The sequence below is a fragment of the Eleutherodactylus coqui genome, chromosome 1 (genome assembly GCF_035609145.1).
Source record: "Eleutherodactylus coqui strain aEleCoq1 chromosome 1, aEleCoq1.hap1, whole genome shotgun sequence".
NCBI classification, from domain to species: domain Eukaryota; kingdom Metazoa; phylum Chordata; class Amphibia; order Anura; family Eleutherodactylidae; genus Eleutherodactylus; species Eleutherodactylus coqui.
This window is the reverse complement of record NC_089837.1, coordinates 39,271,688-39,285,783: the sequence shown is the minus strand read 5'-3', so window position 1 is coordinate 39,285,783 and position 14,096 is coordinate 39,271,688. Positions and strand designations below refer to the sequence as shown.

At 45.7% G+C, this 14,096-nt stretch overlaps 2 protein-coding genes across 2 annotated transcripts in view; one reads left to right on the top strand and one right to left on the bottom strand.

Moving 5' to 3' along the window:
• The window catches only part of LOC136612439 (zinc finger protein 721-like), a 564,334-nt gene that overhangs the window by 441,139 nt on the left and 109,099 nt on the right, over window positions 1–14,096 (top strand). The window lies entirely within an intron of this gene.
• LOC136615682 (zinc finger protein 585A-like) overlaps window positions 1–14,096 on the bottom strand; it is a 41,944-nt gene that overhangs the window by 18,158 nt on the left and 9,690 nt on the right. Inside the window, exons 5-6 of the mRNA XM_066594176.1 lie at window positions 8,448–9,420; window positions 8,259–8,387 (exon numbers count right to left, since the gene is read on the bottom strand). Of these exons, the coding sequence (XP_066450273.1) occupies window positions 8,259–8,387; window positions 8,448–9,420 (1,102 nt within the window). The remainder of the gene's footprint in view (window positions 1–8,258; window positions 8,388–8,447; window positions 9,421–14,096) is intronic.

Sequence of the window (14,096 nt, the reverse complement as noted above, 5' to 3'; positions counted from 1 at the left end):
AGGGTTCGTTTCGAGTAATGAACCCCATTGAAGTCAATGGGCGACTCGAGCATTTTTGTATAGGACCGATGCTCCGCATAGGTCTTTACTTGTGAAAAACCAGAAAACATCCGAAAGTCATGGAAACACCACAGAAACGGATAGGGAAGGGCAGGGGCAGCAAGCAGGGCTGCATCTGAGACTCCCAGGTCCCACTATTAAGCCAAAATGGGGGCAAGAGTCTGCCCCCCCCAACAATTTTTACTTTGGACAAACCCTCATTAGCAAGGCACACCTTAGCTAAGCACCACACTACCTCCAACCAAGGACAATCACTGCCTGTGGGTCACACCGCTGCCTCTTCTCCTGGGTTACATGCTGTCCAACCCCCCGCACGACCCTGCGTCCACAGCGCACACAAAAGTGTCCCTGCGCAGCCTTCACCTGCCCTCATGCCACACGCTGGTCTCATAGCCACACCACCCTCATGTCTATTTCTCAGTGCGTCTGCGATGAGGAGGAACCGGAGACACACGCTGCAGAGGGTTGGCAGGGCCAGGCAGCGACCCTCTTTGAAAGGGAGGCAATAGCCCACAATGCTGTTGAGAATTGATGACAAATTGATGTACGATCATCATTCCAATCCCATGTCACCTCCGTCGCAAAATTGTCAGGAGCCGCAAACGTGGGCATAAAGGGGACTCAGGTGCCAGCCCAGCATTTCTACACATCTCCACAATGCAGCAATAATCTGTGTGGGAAGCACGTGAGCAGGCCCTGGGTCAGGCTCGATCCCAGCAAACACCTTGCGTGGCCCAAGGTGCTATGAGTGACATAGCAATGGGGAATCCATGTGTCCACACACTACTCATTGTGTTTGGGTGTCGGATACCTCATCGATAATGCAAGGGGAAAGCGATCTGCACTCTGCACCCTACCCAAGTCTGTCAGTGTCTTTGTGCCAGACGGGTAAAACACCGCTATGGGAAGTCTGTGTGCACCCACAGGATAGGTGTGTCCAAGGAACCCAAAGACAGTACACATAAAGAAATCAGAGTGCCCAAACATGGCAGACTTTCTCTGCCCCGAGGACATAGGCCTCTGCAAAAACCCTCAGGAATTGCGGGCATAGAGCGGACTCCGATGCTAGCGCAGCTGTGAACGTCTCACTAGCGCTGTATCGCTCCTCTTGTTTGTCCCAATGCAGTGCCCCGGATGGGCTTGGCCCACAATCCATGCCCTAGTCAGTTAGTGGTTTTTTTAGTGCCAGGCAGGTAAAACACCGCAATGGGAAGTCTGTGTGCACCCACAGCATGGGTGGGTCCAAGGAACCCAAAGACAAGACACATAAAGAAATCAGAGTGCCCAAACATGGCAGACTTTCACTGCGCTGAGGACATAGGCCTCTGCACAAACCCTCAGCAATCGCGGGCATAGAGCGGACTCCGATGCTAGCGCAGCTGTGAACGTCTCATTAGCGCTGTATCGCTCCTCTTGTTTGTCCCAAACAAGTTTCTCAGATAACTGTGGTAACACGAGAGAAAATACATGATGCCCAATGCTGATCCCCTGACCCCAAGCAGGAGGAGGAGGTGGCCTTAGAAGGCCAAGGAAAACTGACCAGGACCCGCAGTAGCCTGTGTGGGAAGTATGTGAGCGGGCCCTTGGTCAGGCTCGGTCCCAGCAAACACCTGGTATGGCCCAATGTGCTGCGAGTGACATAGCAATGGGGAATCCATGTGTCCAAACACTACTCATTCTGTTTGGGTGTCGGATACCTCATCGACAACGCAAGGGGAAAGCCATCTGTACTCTGCACCCTACCCAAGTCAGTCAGAGTCTTTGTGCCAGACAGGTAAAACACCGCTATGGGAAGTCTGTGTGCACCCACAGCATGGGTGGGTCCTAGGAATTTAAAGACAGTACACATAAAGAAATTAGAGTGCCCAAACATGGCCGACTTTCACTGCGCCGAGGACATAGGCCTCTGCACGAACCCTCAGGAATCGCAGGCATAGAGTGGACTCCGATGCTAACGCAGCTGTGAACGTCTCAATAGTGCAGTATCGCTCCTCTTGAATGTCCCAATGCAGTGCCCCGGATACCTGTGGTAACGCCAGGCAAAATACATACTGGCCTCGGGCCACAATCCATGCCCTAGTCAGTCAGTGTTTTTGGGCAAGATAGGTAGAACACCGCAATGGAAAGTCTTAGTGCACCCATAGTATGCACAGACCCCTGTAATATTCCTGTAGCAAAGATATAAGCAGACCCCAGTAACATTTCTGTAGTAACAGTATAGACAGACCCCAGTAACATTTCTGTTGCAGAAGTATAGGCAGACCCCAGTAACATTTCTGTAGTAACAGTATAGACAGACCCTAGTAACATTTCTGTTGCAGAAGTATAGGCAGACCCCTGTAACATTTCTGTAGCAAAGGTATTGGCAAACCCCAGTACCATTTCTGTAGCAGCAATATAGGCTGACCCCAGTACCATTTCTCTAGTAGAAGTATACGCAGACCCCAGTAACATTTCTGTAGTAGAAGTATAGGCTGACCCCTGTAACATTTCTGTAGCAGAAGTATAGGCAGACCCCTGTAACATTTACGTGGCAGAAGTATAGGCAGACCCCAGTAACATTTTTGTAGCAGAAGTATACGCAGACCCCTGTAGCATTTATGTAGCAGCAGTATAGGCAGATCCCTGTAACATTTCTGTAGTAGAAGTATAGGCAGACCCCTGTAACATTTATGTGGCAGAAGTATAGGCAGACCCCTGTAACATTTCTGTAGCAGAAGTATAAGCAGACCCCTGTAACATTTATGTAGCAGAAGTATAGGTAGACCCATGTAGCATTAATGTGGCAGAAGTATAGGCAGGCAGACCCCAGTAAAATTTCTGTAGCAAGAGTATAGGCCAACCTCTGAAACACTGGCGTACCATGAGTGTAGGCGAAGGCCGGAAAAATTAGTTGGATAAGAGTATAGGCGAGGGCCAGAAAAATTAGTGTACCAACAGTACAAATGTACCCCTGAAAAATTGCTCAACCGAGAGGGCAGGTGACACCCATAAATATTTTTTGAAAGATACAGCTCACTGTTGCTTCATTTGTAACAGAGCCTGGAGGCAGCCCTGTTAAACAAATTGGTTCATGTTAAAGTATCAATACTTTTGAAACTTTGAAAAATTGTAAAAAAAATTGTTAGATGAGCCTTTTGGGCCGCAGAAAAATTGGCAGTTCAGCGTGATGACATGATGTTTCAGGAGGAGGAGTAGGAAGAGGAGGACTAATATCAGAGACAGATTGACAAAGCTAAATGCCCCGTTTTTCCGGTGATAGAGAAGAATGCTTTTATCTGCAGTTGCAGCGAAAATAATCTTTAGGTTCCGCTGGTGGAGAAGAGAAGTCTGGGGAAATCCAGGCTTTGTTCATCTTTATGAGTGTAAGCATGTCGGCACTGGCAGTTGACAGGCGGGTATGCTTATCCGTGATGATTCCCTCAGCTGCACTAAACACACACTCTGACAAAAAGCTAGCGGCAGGGCAAGCCAGCACCTCCAGGACGTACAGCGCAAGTTCAAGCCACGTGTCCAGCTTTGACACCCAATAGTTGTATGGAGCAGAGGCATCACGGAGGATGGTGGTACGATCGGCTATGTACTGCCTCACCATCTTTTTACAGTGCTCCCTCCGACTCAGCCTTGACTGGGGAGTGGTGACGCAGTCTTGCTGGGGAGCCATAAAGCTAGCAAAGGCTTTGTAGAGTGTTCCCCTGCCTGCGCTGAACATGCTGCCTGATCTCCGCGCCTCCCCTGCTACTTGGCCCTCGGAACTGCGCCTTCTGCCGCTAGCGCTGTCAGATGGGAAGTTTAGCATCACTTTGTCCACCAGGGCCCTGAGATATATATATGAGGGTGGTCTGGCTATCAAGCGACATACTGTCATCCCCCATCTCCTGTTCCAACTGCAAAGCGTCGGCCTTTATGCCTTGCTGTGAACTTCTCAGCAGGCATAGCAGTGGGATGGTAACGCTAATGATTGCAGCATCGCCGCTCACCATCTGGGTAGACTCCTCAAAGTTTCCGAGGACCTGGCAGATGTCTGTCATCCAGGCCCACTCCTCGGTAAAGAATTGGGGAGGCTGACTACCACTACGCCGCCCATGTTGGAGTTGGTATTCCACTATTGCTCTACACTGCTCATAGAGCCTGGCCAACATGTGCAGCGTAGAATTCCACTGTGTGGGCACGTCGCACAGCAGTCTGTGCTCTGGCAGATTTAACCGATGTTGCAGGGTCCTCAGGGTGGCAGCGTCCGTGGTGGACTTGTGGAAATGTGTGCAGACGCGGCACACCTTGCCGAGCAGGTCAGACAAGTGCAGGTAGTTTTTCAGAAACCGCTGAACCACAAGACTGAAGATGTCGGCCAGGCATGGCACGTGTGTGAGGCTGCCGAGCTGCAGAGCCGCCACCAGGTTACGGCCGTTGTCACACACGACCATGCCCGGTTGGAGGCCCAGCGGCGAAAGCCAAAGGTCGATCTGCTCTGTCAGACCCTGCAACAGTTCGTGGGCCATGTGCCTCTTGTCACCTGAGTAGTTTCCGCACGGCCTATTGATGCTCGCCCACCGCTATGCTGCCGCGCCGTGTCACACCGACTGCTGGCAACATGCTGCTCACACTTTTTAATTGAGAGGTAGAGGTTGCAAAGGAGGAGGAGGAGGAGGAGGGGAAGGGTTTAGAGGAGGTGGCATAGACCGCCGCAGGTACCAGCACCAAGGTAGGACCCGCTATTCTGGGTGTGGGTAGGATGTGAGCGGTCCCAGGCTCTGACTCGGACCCAGCCTCCACCAAATTCCCCCATTGTGCCGTCAGGGAGATATAGTGGCCCTGCCTGCCAATACTTGTCCACGTGTCCATAGTTAAGTGGACCTTCCCAGTAACTGCGTTGGTGAGGGCACGATTTATGTTGCCAGAGATGTGCTGGTGTAGGGCTGAGACGGCACATCGGGAAAAATAGTGGCGACTGGGGACCGAGTAGCACGGGACCGCCGCCGCCATCATGTTTTTGAAAGCCTCTATCTCCACAAGCCTGTACGGCAGCATCTCCAGACTGATTAATTTGGCAATGTGCACGTTTAAAGCTTGTGCATGTGGGTGCGTGGCGGCGTATTTGCGCTTTTGCTCCAACGCTTGTGCTAACGACAGCTGAACGCTGCGCTGACATTGCTTGATGGGGTGGAGGACAGTGGAGGTGAGGGTGTGGGTACAGGCCGGGAGGCGCTCGTGCCTGTGTCCTGAGAGGGGGGTTGGATCTGAGTGGCAGGTTGGGGCGCAGGCGAAGAGGCTGTGGTGCGACCCGGAGGGGGTAACCGGCCTTCGTCCCACCTTATGGGGTGCTTGGCTATTATATGCCTGCGCATGCTGGTGGTGGTGAGGCTGGTAGGGGTGGCTCTCTGGCTGATCTTGGTGTGACACAGGTTGCACACCACTGTTCGTCGGTCGTCCGTGCTCTCACTGAAAAACATCCACACCTTTGAACACCTAGCCCTCTGCATGGAGGATTGGCGCGAGGGGGTGCTTTGGGAAACAGTTGGTGGATTATTCGGTCTGGCCCTGCTTCTACCCCTGGCCACCCCACTGCCTCTTCCAACCTGTCCTGCTGCTGCACTTGCCTCCCCCTCTGAAGACCTGTCCTCAGTAGGCTTAGCAAATGAGCCAGTGGATGTTAACACTTATCTTGATTTTAAAAGTGCTCATTAAAGAATGTTTTAGTTTGGAGAACTGTTGATTCATCAAAATAAAAATAATAAAGATACTCAATATGGGATGTAGAAAAATGCAAAGGAAAAGTCAAACCAAAATCATTAATATTCAACCAATTGACAATTTCCACAGCCTGGGCTTTATTGTTATCATTACTGGTTCCGTTTTAAATGTATTCCTTAATTAAGTGTTTTTCATGCATGAACTGTGGGGTGGGCTGCCTGATTTCATCAGACGCTCCTGACATTCCCACGATTCTGTTTTTAAATATCCTGTTATTAGGATGTCATTCAGCCTGATAAAAGTACCCCCCAATAAACATTCTTGCCTCTGACCGGTGTCTTCCTGGCAGCAGTGCCCATGGTCCCCCTTATTCCCAATGCTCCTGATATTTGAACCCGAAATCAAACTGGCAGACTCATCATGCAAGGTTTCCGAGGGATACCCCCATCATGCTTAAGTTGAAGTCTATGGTCAGGTGACCCCGGCGATCAGCTGTTCGCCAGGCCACCATTGTGAAGCAGATAACTCCATATATTGTGCAATGCCCAAGCAGTTCCCATTTACTATCCAGGATTGGTGCTTATGAATTACGCTACCAGTTTTCCTTTTTTTTTATTTTGGATGCTTAATACTCTTATTCTGCACATAATTGGCCAACGTAGCTCACATGATTTGTCTCTACATTAAATCAGGAGTGTATTGAAGACATTTGCTTCAATGTTCTAATGTACATTGTAATCTAAAACAAGTGTGTAATGTCCATCTATCATGTTTATGATCATATTATATCTATACTTGCAGCACATGTGACGGACACATGACTCTTGTATATATCTCCTCACCCTCATCATACGTGGTGTCCTACTCACCAGAGGCCTGGAGAAATCTGCTCCCATACCAAAGAACACATTTTAATGAAATTTGTTCAAAACATAGCTTACTGAGTGAAAATCAGAAACCCCTCAAAACATGGTCCCAAAGTATCCCCTATTGGCGGTCAAGCGCACCTGAACCCTAAACTAAATATTGCTGAATGTTCTGGTAAGTGCATCCTGTGTAACTACAGCACTTTTTTGATTGAGGTTCCTTTTCAATTCTAGAAGAGGTTGTGGCTTAATCCATTAAAAACTTTCCCACTCTGGGAGGCAGCCTGGGCTTCTATTGCCTACATGATTGAAGCAAAATATGGATTTTGGGGTGACTTGGTATGATGAGCAAGACAACCAGGATAGGCACCCAGACTAGCCATCCCATCTGCCTTGCTGGTGACTGCTGCTGTATGGATGGTAGCATTCGGGCTAAGGAGTGCTAGAACAATATGTTTGATGAATTCCTGGTTCTCATTGAGTGAGGTATGTTTTAACCAAATTTCAGTAAAATATGTTCATCAGTCTTGGAGTTAAACCTGATTTTTCTGGGCAGGCAACGAGTGGGTCACACTGTATATACTTACACATGAGGTCTAATATGCGTATTGATGCATAATTTGTCCAGTCTCTGATTGGTTTGTAAACGTTGCATGACCCGTTGATTTAGAAAAGTAGATGTCTTTAGTAAGCACCATTATGACTATATCAAATTGGCTCATTAACTGTTTATTTGGGGTTTTTTTTGCGTGTTAATTAACTGAATGGTCGCAGCTTCGGCTTTGGTAAATGTTAAGGCCCATTTAGACACAACGATTCTCATTCAAAACCATCTTTTGAGCGATAACCGTTGTGGCTTAATGCACGGACATCATGCAGTTTTTGTGCACAATTCGTTCCTCGCTCAATTCTATTTTTCTAGAATTAAGCAATGAACTCTTATCAATGGTGCAGGCTGTTATCACAGTCGGCGGTGCTGATTAGATTCTTTTAGCTCATGTCCCACTGGTAGTTCACAGCGGGATGCGAGCTGTAAGCAAGGAGAACAATGCAGCTGCTTGCTTATGCAAAACATCTGTATTGTTCGTCGAACAATAGCGGCAGTGTCCCGCTCTGCCTGCATAGTGCTTTAGTAACTAATTAGCTATCATAGACTATGCAAAGATGATCGCTCAAAACTGTCACTTAAACTGAAGTTTGAGTGATTTTTGAGCTATTATCTTTCAGTGTAAATGGGGTATTACTGGTTGATAACAGACGCATCATCAATTGTTTCTGTGGCACCATAATTATTTATTTTTATAAAACATTTGGCATATTGCAGTTGTAGGAGCCGACTAGAAATCATATCAACTCGACACACATAAGCTTCTTCTGATGTCTACCATTTTGATCTCCTTTGAAAATGAAGGCTTTTCTTTTATTCCTTTTATCCACAATACTTTTTCATATGGATCCCATTCACAGTTGGCCTCAGGTAACTATAATTTTGAATGTTAGATGAAGGCTAATTCCACACAAAAAATAAACTCTTTAAACAAGAATATGAGTTCTCCTCTATGTGAATTCCCTGATGATTTTCCAAAATGATTTTCTTAGTAAAACATTTTCCTCATCTAAAAGATTAAATCGACTTCATACAAGAGAGAAAATGGTTTCTCTCTTGTATGAATTCTTTTATGTTTAACAAGAGATGATTTTTCTGTAAAACATTTCCCACATTCTGAACAGGAAAACGGCTTCTCTCCTAAATGACGTCTCTGATGATCCCTACATTTGCCATTAGTAGTGAAACATTTCCCACATTCTAAACATGAAAACAGCTTCTATGTGTGAAGCTTCTCATGTCTAACAAGATTTGATTTCATCATAAAACATTTCCCACATTTTGAACATGGAAATGGCCTCTCTCCAGTGTGAATTCTCTGATGATCCCTACATTTGTTATTAGTAGTGAAACATTTCCCACATTCTAAACATGGAAATGGCTTTTCTCCTGTGTGAATTTTCTGATGTTTAACAAGATTTGATTTCAAAATAAAACATTTCCCACATTCTGAACATGGAAATGGCTTCTCTCCTGTGTGAATTCTCTGATGTTTAACAAGATTTGATTTCAAAATAAAACATTTCCCACATTCTGAACATGGAAATGGCTTCTCTCCTGTGTGAATTCTCTGATGTTTAACAAGATCTGATTTATCTGTAAAACCTTTCCCACATTCTAAACAGGTGTGTGGCTTCTCACCTGTGTGACTTTTGTAATGTCTAACAAGAAAAGATTTATTTTGAAAACATTTCCCACATTCTGAACATGAAAACGGCTTCTCTTCTGAGTGACTTTTCTGATGTTGAACAAGATCTGATTTCAGTACAAAACATTTCCCACATTCTGAACAAGAAAATGACTTCTCTCCTGAGTGACGTCTTTGATGATCCCTACATTTGCCATTAGTAGTGAAACATTTCCCACATTCTGAACATGAAAATGGCTTCTCTCCCGTGTGAATTCTCAGATGTCTAGCAAGAAGTGATTTATTTTTAAAACATTTCTCGCATTCTGAACATGAGTATGGCTTCTCTCCTGTGTGAGTTGTGTTAGGTCTACGAGTATGTAGATTTGCTTTATATGGAAAATGTTTCCCATATTCTGGACATGAATATTGCTTCTTCTCTGTGTGAATTACTTTGCGTATAAAAAGACCTGAGCAGTTCGTAAGTTGTTTTCCACATTCAGCAGGCATTTTCTGATCCGTACTTGCGGTAAAATTCTGTGATTGGTTAGGAGAAGGTTCCTTGTGATCTGGGGAATGAAATGATAGGTCTGTACTTTGAAATTCTGAATATACAATAAGGTTATTGGCATTTTCTCTTTAAGAGTGATACATGATATCTTCTGCTTTAGAATTGAGTGATGACTTGAAGTTTTGATCACATTTCTTATTGGGATCATGTGACATATCTGTATGAAAGGTAATGAGTTTTTTTCCTGCAGAGTGCTGCACTATATATTCATCTTCTACTTTACAATTTAACGAAGACATAAGGTTTCCATCAAAGTTCTCACTGGGATTTTCTTTTAGGATTAAAATGTAATATTGAGTAATTTATTTTTGTACTGCAAATGTATAGAAATTTATATCACTACATTGACCTGATGTTCATTACGCCAGCATATAATGTTTGGAAAAATGGTTGTGGTGAACGCCTAAATCTGCTTTGTTAGGTCATTATGTAGCGTGTCACTTTGTATTTGGAGCAGTTATGTCTCTCTCGCAGTTTCTCCCACTCTCACCGCTTCTCTCCCTCTTGTTGCTTCCCTCTCTATCTTGCCGCTTCTCTCTCTCTCTTGCTGCTTCACTCTCTGTATCTTGCTGCTTCTCTGTGTCTCGCCACTTCTCTGTTTTTTTTTTCTCTCTCTCGCTGCTTCTCTCTCTTTCTCTCTCTTGCTGCTTCTCTCTCCCGTGCCACTTTTATCTCTCTTTCTCTCTCTGCGCTGCTCTCTCTATCTCTCTCACTCCCCGTTTCTCTCTCTCTACGCTTTTCTCTATCGCTGCTTCACTCATTCTCTTTCTTGACGCTTCTCTCTCTCCATGTTTCTTTCTCTCCACTTCACTTTCTCACTGTTTTCCCTCTCTCTGCTTCTCTTTCTCACTGCTTTCCCTCTCTCTGCTTCTTTCTCACTGCTTCTCTCTCTCCGCTTCTTTCTCACTGCTTCTCTCTTTCTGCTTCTCTTTCTAACTGCTTCTCTCTCTCTGCTTCTTTCTCACTGCTTCTCTCTCTCTGCTTCTCTTTCTCACTGCTTCTCTCTCTCTCTGCTTCTCTTTCTCACTGCTTCTCTCTCTCTCTGCTTCTCTTTCTCACTGCTTCTCTCTCTCTCTGCTTCTCTTTCTCACTGCTTCTCTCTCTCCGCTTCTTTCTCACTGCTTCTCTCTCCGCTTCTTTCTCACTGCTTCTCTCTATCCGCTTCTTTCTCACTGCTTCTCTCTCTCCACTTCTTTCTCACTGCTTCTCTCTCTCCGCTTCTTTCTCACTGCTTCTCTCTCTCCGCTTCTTTCTCACTGCTTCTCTCTCTCCGCTTCTTTCTCACTGCTTCTCTCTCTCCGCTTCTCTTTCACTGCTTCTCTCTCTCCGCTTCTCTTTCTCACTGCCTAGCAACGCTTCACTCTCCATAGCAGTGCATGCCCATAGACCTAAAATTGCATCTTTAAGCTTCCCTCACAGGTCAATCGATGTATGAAACTCAAATTTTAGGGTTTTACGGCAGTGGTGAGGATGTTACTAATCTAATGACACCAAAATCATCCACCTAGGGTCAGGCAAAGGTGTCAAAGTGTGGTGCAAGAAAAAGCCTGTAGGCTGTTTTATATCAAATTCCTATTAGTCTGGAAAATTAGACACAGCTTCTTATGTTTTTAAGCTAAAGCCAGAAATGGATCCCGCAGGAAGGAGAAGTTTAAGTCCATCCTATATATTTCCCATTCCACATCTAGCTTTCATTAAAAAAAAACTGCATGTGTGATTCCAGCCTTGTAAAACTTCATCTTATTTAAAATATTTCAACCAAAGACCACAATTCTGGTCCACTTTCAGTGAAGGCTTGATAAAGTTCAAAAGTCTTAAAAGCTAAATCTGATCTGGCAATCAAACCTGTTCTTTGTGAACACGTTTAGCCCTTACCGATATTGCATCATTGTAATACAATGTAACAGATTACTACTATTGACCATCTGATCATGACTGCAGTCTGTATTAACCCTTTCCAATCCAATTTGTATCCTGGTTTTCCTAGGGGGCTTACTCTTTTTCTGTCATTATAAAACGACGCTATCTGCTGGCTAAAGCTTGTACTGTATGAGGTGACAGGTTGGATAGGCTCCGACAGCAGAGAGGCTGGCAATGTACAGTAAGAGAACCCCGACGGTTGTCTTCCAACATCGGAGCTGTACAGCCTTAAATCATAATGTCTTCAGAGGTCAGACAGTGGATTGGAGAGGGTTAAAGGGGGTTCTTAAGTTAAAAACTATTTAATTCTGGTTCAACACAACATTTTTCAGAAAAAAAGCTGCAGGTTTTTATACAATTATTTTAAACCAAAGTCAGAAGTTGATTCAAATGAATGGGAAATATAAAGCTACAACGTACTTCTTCTTCCTGCTGGACCCACTTATGACTATGGCTCAGAAAACTGCATGAAAACCTTTCATAAAACTGAATAAAATGCTGTAAAAACCACCCTTGACATAATAATATAAGCATCTCAGGCTAAGTTCATGAATAGAGATGAGCGAGCGTACTCGGCCACGCCCCTTTTTCACGCCGCGATTTTCGAGTACTTCCGAACTCGGGCGAAAAGATTCGGGGGGCGCCGTGGGTGAGTGGGGGGCTGCAGCGGGGAGTGGGGGGGGAGAGGGAGAGAGAGAGGCCTCCCCCGTTCCCCGCTGCTATCCCCCGCTCCGCCACGCCTCCCCCCGCCCCCCGAATCTTTTCACCCGAGTACGGAAGTACTCGAAAATCGCGGTGCTCGATCGAGTAATTACTCAAAACGAGTATACTCGCTCATCTCTATTCATGAACCTTGACATAATAATATAAGCATCTCAGGCTAAGTTCATGGACCTTGACATAATAATATAAGCATCTCAGGCTAAGTTCATGAATAGAGATGAGCGAACATGTCCGTTACGGACACATCCGCACCCGGACACCGGCCTTGCCGAACACTGCAGTGTTCGCGCGTAAAGGTCCGGGTGCCGCCGGGGGGCGGGGAGATGCGCGGCGGCGCGGGCGGCAGTAGCGGGGAACAGGGGGGAGCCCTCTCTCTCTCCCTCTCCCCCCCACTCCCCGCCGCACCCCCCCGCGCTGCCACGGCGGCCCCCGAAGTTTTTCGCCCGAACACTGAAGTGTTCGCAAAGTTCGGTGTTCGGGCGAAAAAGGGGCGGGGCCGAACGTGTTCGCTCATCTCTATTCATGAACCTTGACATAATAATATAAGCATCTCAGGCTACGTTCATGGACATGCCAATGAGGTCTGTAGTCTACAGTTCTCAGTGTTATAAAGCATCTTTATGATGTTTGGAATAGACAGAGGGAAGTCATCAATCAGAATCTGTAATAAAGGTTTCCGGCTTCTTGTTGAATTCATTACACTTTAGGCTCTTTTAGTGGTAACCAGTGTACTATCAAGTACTAGAAGTACTAGAAGAGGGACCTAACGAAGTGGCTCTGTCAGGCATGCATTCGGGAAAAAAAATTTAAATTTGTCTCTGACGTATGACATGCGACGCACTTAAAAAGGTTGGGTTGTTTTTGTCCTATTCGTGTCTTATGCATTTTTTGGTTTACATCTTGTAGTTTACATCCCTACCAGTAGATGGCATTAGTTTGCAGTTTCGTTTTGGCTCAGTGAGTAAACGCGCATGTGCAGGCAGTGTTGTTGCTGTGATTTTGTGCAGGATAACGGAGGAAAGTGAGTACATTCAGATCATGAAATAGACATTTCTGATTCGAGGAGTGAGTATTCCACCAGTAATGAATGGGATATCCCAGTGAAATGTCGGATAGTGACAAGGATGATTCAGTGCATAAATTCATCTGATCCAACCCCACCACGCTTTCTATTCACAGAAACTCCAGTCATTCATGGTACTTTTTAAAATCTTTTAGATTATTTTGAATGAGAATGTAATCAATCTGATTACCGAAGAAACAAATAAATATGCAGACGTCTCCAGAATGGGGGGGGGTAAGGTACTGAGGGGGGTGATAGTGGATGGTCGCTACATCGCCCCTAGGTTCCGTTATTATGCTTAGTGGGACAGGAGGAAGTTCATGTCCCGCTGTTTGAGACATGAAAATCCAGAAGGGCAATGTAATCTTCAGAAAGTAGTTGCTGGAGGTTTTCCTTTAAAAGTCTTTGGGTCTGGATTTTTGGAATGGATGTCAGGTTGGGAGTGGGGCCATCCATTCCACTTTCTCCACTCCAGGGTGTGTGCGAGGTCAATCAGCACAGGTTCTGAGACTGAGCTAGCAGGAGGTGTGCATATAAATAGCAGTGTGTACTGACACAGGGGGGAATAAGATGGGTGCTGGACCCTGGCAGCCTATGATACCTGCTAGAGGTAAAAGCCCTGCTGTGTGGTGCACCTGCAGAGCGTGACCTGGACAAGCAGGGACTACGTATTGACCAATTGCTGGACTGTTATTTTCTTGCCTGAAGCTAAGGCTGAATTTGTGTTGATTTTTCTGGACTGAAGTAAACGCAGGTCACGCCTGCACTTGGACTTTACCAACCTGTTTCCATTTTGACTGCCACAAACCCGCACTCTACCGAGCTGTCCTCCCACAATACACACATCTTTTATATTTTCATATATGTTCTATGAAATTATTTTATTTTATTCTAAAGAATACATCACCGGGTTCCTTATCATGTCCCCTAAACTTAAGGCCCTTTTAGACTGGACGACTGTCAGGTAA